Source organism: Henckelia pumila, chromosome 1, assembly GCF_033568475.1.
Source record: "Henckelia pumila isolate YLH828 chromosome 1, ASM3356847v2, whole genome shotgun sequence".
Classification (NCBI taxonomy): Eukaryota; Viridiplantae; Streptophyta; class Magnoliopsida; order Lamiales; family Gesneriaceae; genus Henckelia; species Henckelia pumila.
The window spans coordinates 109,448,751-109,453,374 of record NC_133120.1 but is presented as its reverse complement, the minus strand read 5'-3'; the positions used below and the strand labels follow the sequence as shown (position 1 = coordinate 109,453,374).

At 35.7% G+C, this 4,624-nt stretch overlaps 1 protein-coding gene across 1 annotated transcript; it reads left to right on the top strand.

Moving 5' to 3' along the window:
* Positions 1–235: 235 nt before the first annotated feature.
* LOC140884492 (probable xyloglucan glycosyltransferase 5) lies at positions 236–3,586 on the top strand. Its single transcript, XM_073291270.1, has 6 exons — positions 236–317; positions 689–1,424; positions 1,625–1,933; positions 2,013–2,303; positions 2,437–2,550; positions 2,639–3,586. The coding sequence occupies exons 2-6, from the start codon at positions 702–704 to the stop codon at positions 3,275–3,277; spliced, it is 2,076 nt and encodes a 691-aa protein (XP_073147371.1). The 5' UTR covers positions 236–317; positions 689–701; the 3' UTR covers positions 3,278–3,586.
* Positions 3,587–4,624: the final 1,038 nt, after the last annotated feature.

The following is a 4,624-nucleotide window of genomic DNA, read 5'->3' as shown; positions in this document are numbered from 1 at the left end:
ATTTAAAAATAAATTGTGTATTTATTTTAATTTAACAAAAATATTAGACTTTAAAATAATGTAGGTGGAGGGTAAAATTGACTTTAAAAGTTGATTATGTACCAATTAAACCATTTTCAATAGTTCATGTACCAATTTGACATTTTACTAATAGTTCGTATATCAAAATGAATTTTAGTAATACCAAAAAATCGAGTTTTTATGCTTCTTGGGATCCTCTTCTTGTTTTCAGTAGAAAAATAATAAAGGCCAGATTTTGTGGTGCCGTGTGGTAAAACTTAGGGATTTGCAGGGAAAATGAAATCCATTTTTTAAAGGTATTATTTCTATGGTAGATGCTATATACCTTTCTCTGAAATGGTGCTTTGCTTGGTGTAATGTTGTGTGCAAAGAATATTTGTCAATATTTTAAGCTATTTTTTTTATTTTGACTTTTTTGTTTTTTGTAAACTTTCCTGTACTCTGGACTCTGGTTCTAACTTCTAAATACCGAACTAGCTATTTATTAGTGAAAATTTTTATTTCGTTTGAGCTATTTTCTCCACTTGGTGGTGCAAATTTTACTTTGTTCTTTTGTATATTCTTGAGATGTAAAGATTTGATGCATTTTGTCTCATAAACCTGTTTTTGAATTTTGGGTCGTTTTCTATATTTCTTGCGGAGTGAAAATCTTGCCACCATTCTGCAGAGGAAACAGGAAAATGGCTCCCAGAATGAATCTTTTCTACTGGTGGACTAAAGACACAGCTCAAGGAACTCCGGTGATAGTGAAAATGGAAAATCCTAATTTCTCCATTCTTGAAATCGATGGCCCTGATGCTGCATTAAAGCCAGTGGACAAGAGCCGGCTCAAAAATTCCAAGCAAGTGAAATGGGTTTTGCTTCTTAAGGCTAATCGAGCTGTCGGCTGTGTGGCTTGGCTTGGAGCCATTTTGTGGGATCTTCTTGGAGCCATCAAGAAGAGGTTGATCTTCAGGCAAGGAGTGGCTTTTGCCAGCGAGAAAATGGGAAAGGGTAAATTGATGCTGAAAGTTATAAAGTCTTTTTTAATGATTTTATTGGGAATTCTTGGTTTTGAGGTGGTAGCTTATTTCAAAGGGTGGCATTATTTTGAGAATCCAAATCTTTACATTCCACACACTTATGATATCCAAGGCCTGTTCCAACTGTTTTATGTGGCTTGGTTGGAGTTCCGAGCTCAATATATTGCGCCATTTGTGCTTTCTTTATCGACTTTTTGTATCGTTTTGTTCTTAATCCAATCGTTGGATCGGTTGATTCTGTTTCTGGGATTCTTATACATCAAGTTGAAGAAGATTGAACCTACAATAAATGGTGACCCTTTTGAATTTAAAGATCTTGAAGGAGGAGCTCAAAATTACCCTATGGTTCTTGTTCAAATTCCTATGTGTAATGAGCGGGAGGTATGATATGGTTTCCTTCCGTATTTCTTTCACATGTCGCTTTAAGTGTTTGATATATTGTTGTCATTAGATCATTAAGCGTAGTTCAGTAAGTCAATGCAAGGATGCATAAATTTGGTCTAATGCGAAAAAAGTGTCATCAAAAGATTTGAAATATCTCTTGTGAGTAAAGAATATCTAAATTTGTATTCTTCGTACAGGTGTATGAGCTTTCTATATCAGCAGTCTGTCAACTAGATTGGCCGAAAGAATGTCTGCTAATTCAAATTCTTGACGATTCCGATGATGAAAATATTCAGTTGTTGATTAAATCGGAGGTTGCTAAATGGAGCCAAAAGGGTATTAACATAATCTATAGGCATCGCCTGATTAGAACCGGTTATAAAGCTGGGAATCTTAAATCAGCAATGAGTTGTGACTATGTGAAGGATTACGAATTCGTTGCTATATTTGATTCGGATTTTCAACCAACCCCTGATTTTCTCAAGCAGACAGTCCCACATTTTAAGGTTTTTTTACTTTTTAACATTTGGCCTTCTTGAATCACAGTCAAATTTCAAATTGTCAAAAGAAATTTTTTTATTGTAGGATAATCCTGAATTGGGATTAGTTCAGGCAAGATGGACTTTTGTTAACAAGGATGAGAACTTGTTGACTCGCCTCCAGAACATAAATCTGTGTTATCATTTTGAGGTAGAACAGCAGGTTAATGGGGTGTTCTTGAATTTCTTCGGTTTCAATGGCACTGCCGGTGTTTGGAGGATCAAAGCATTGGAAGATTCTGGTGGTTGGCTTGAACGGACAACTGTAGAAGATATGGACATCGCTGTACGTGCCCATCTCAATGGTTGGAAGTTCATATATCTCAATGATGTTAAGGTACCAAATTCAGTCATTTCAGTTTGTTTCTCAGTCAGCGCACTGTAGCAAGCACAGCATGTCATTCCTACTTTTTAAAGGCACTCGACTATAATGACTAATGCAACTGTATTCTACGTGCATGTAAACTTAGGTTCTATGTGAAGTTCCTGAGTCATTTGAAGCTTACAGGAAGCAACAACATCGATGGCATTCTGGTCCTATGCAGCTGTTCCGGTTGTGCCTGCCCGCTGTCCTGAAATCAAAGGTGCATTTGATATTAGTTCTATAAATCTCTGATAGTTTTCAAATGAAAGCCTCACTAATGTTTCACGGATGCTGTTTCTTTTCTGCAGATATCAATATGGAAGAAAGTGAACTTGATATTTCTCTTCTTCTTACTTCGAAAACTCATCCTTCCATTCTACTCGTTCACGTTATTCTGCATAGTTCTTCCATTGACCATGTTCATCCCCGAAGCCGAGCTACCTACGTGGGTCATTTGCTTTGTTCCTATCCTAATGACGTTCCTCAACATACTACCCTCACCAAAATCCATCCCTTTCATCGCCCCTTATCTTCTATTCGAAAACACTATGTCAGTCACTAAATTCAATGCTATGGTATCAGGACTCTTCCAATTAGGTAGTTCATACGAGTGGATTGTCACCAAAAAGGCCGGAAGGTCTTCAGAATCCGACTTGTTAGCTGCTGCGGATAAGGACATGAAATTACTTATCCAACCACAAATCAATAGGGGAGCTTCCGAAAATTATCTTTCTGACCTCCCCCTATTGAAGGAACAAACTGTGAACAAACCGGTGAAGAAAACTAACAAGATTTATCGAAAAGAGCTAGCTCTTGCTTTTCTTCTGCTAACTGCTTCAATCAGAAGCCTTTTGTCTGCTCATGGACTTCATTTTTACTTTCTACTTTTTCAAGGTGTAACGTTTCTACTCGTCGGTCTTGATTTGATTGGAGAACAGGTCAGTTGATGAAGAACTCATGATGAAAGGCAAAATGAAGACAAGACAACCTATGTCATTTTGATGCCTTCACCAGCTCCTTTCCGGTGTAATTTTGTGTAAGTGTGAATATCATTAATCAAGATTCACGCCAAATAAAGCTTTCTTCGTCTTGTTAATCACCTTATACCGTCTTTTCTTTGACAAATTTTCTGTTTAGATAGGATAACAATAACATTTACATGTAATTTCAATATTTCATTATGTATAGGTTGGAAGATCAATTCTTCTGTTGTTGTAATTGGTCTCATATATTTGTGTGTATTATGTCATTCCCAATTTCGCCTTGTATCGTAAATAATTTGAGAAATTTACTTTAAAAGATAAATTTGCTTGTGGAAACATTGCACATTTGATTGGTATATTCACCAATACTTTTCCTGACATGATAGTTCTTCAATTTGACATCTATAAAATCCCATTTGTTGGGATGCAAGAGCAATGTGCATCAATAAATACGTTTTCCTTCCGATGTTACATCTTCTGTCAATCTGTTGTTCTTGTTGTTCGCTTTTCCGTTAACTTGATGAACTGTGTTTACTATAGATCAGGATATTGAAAAGATCATCCCACCCACTAGTCTATCACATCAACTTCACAAGAAATCATATGCTATTACTTAAATTTCCACGTATTACTAAGCTAGAAGTGGGGTTATTTTTCGAGATTGACTTAAAAATAAAAATGGTTAGACTTAGAATCCGGGTAAGTACTGTCCATGGTTTGCGGACTTGGATATCGACTTTTGGAACGCAAACGATGTTCTAACACAGAAGTTGGTTCTGCGGAAACTGTGTTCGTATGAGCCAGCTTCTATATCAAGATTTTCTTGCAAAATAGAGTTTCATATTCTTATCTAGTGTAAAAAAAATGGTGTCGGCATTGCGAAATATAGGGGGATTGGATATGGGAATTGCTTTAAGCAATGGAGGGGCCACAAATATTTTGTGGGCTTTGGCAAATTTTAATTTTGTATAGCAAGTTGTGGGATGTTTTGCGCTGTGAGTTGGGACAAAAGCTCGACCTTTTTAATTGACTATTTTTTTTTTTGTCTATGGAGAGAGTAGGAAACCTCTTGGATTTTGACATGCTACCTATAAAATTGTTGGCTTCTTACATTATTATTGTTTTTTTTAAAAAAAAAATTTATTGTTTTGTTCATATTCCTTAACAGTAATATTTTTGGTCTTTTATTTCGTGTATTATGTGACACAAACCTATATGAGTTTTGTTCATATTCCTTAACAGTGATATTTTTGGTCTTTTATTTCGTGTATTATGTGACACAAACCTATATGTTCTTGAAATAAAATTAAT

Bases quoted from the DNA above. Each gene is read 5' to 3' on its own strand.
- LOC140884492 (XM_073291270.1), top strand. From the start codon at position 702: ATGGCTCCCAGAATGAATCTTTTCTACTGGTGGACTAAAGACACAGCT. The intron at 2,304-2,436 runs GTACCAAATTCA...ATGTAAACTTAG, and splicing joins TATATCTCAATGATGTTAAG to GTTCTATGTGAAGTTCCTGA. The intron at 2,551-2,638 runs GTGCATTTGATA...TCTTTTCTGCAG, and splicing joins CCGCTGTCCTGAAATCAAAG to ATATCAATATGGAAGAAAGT.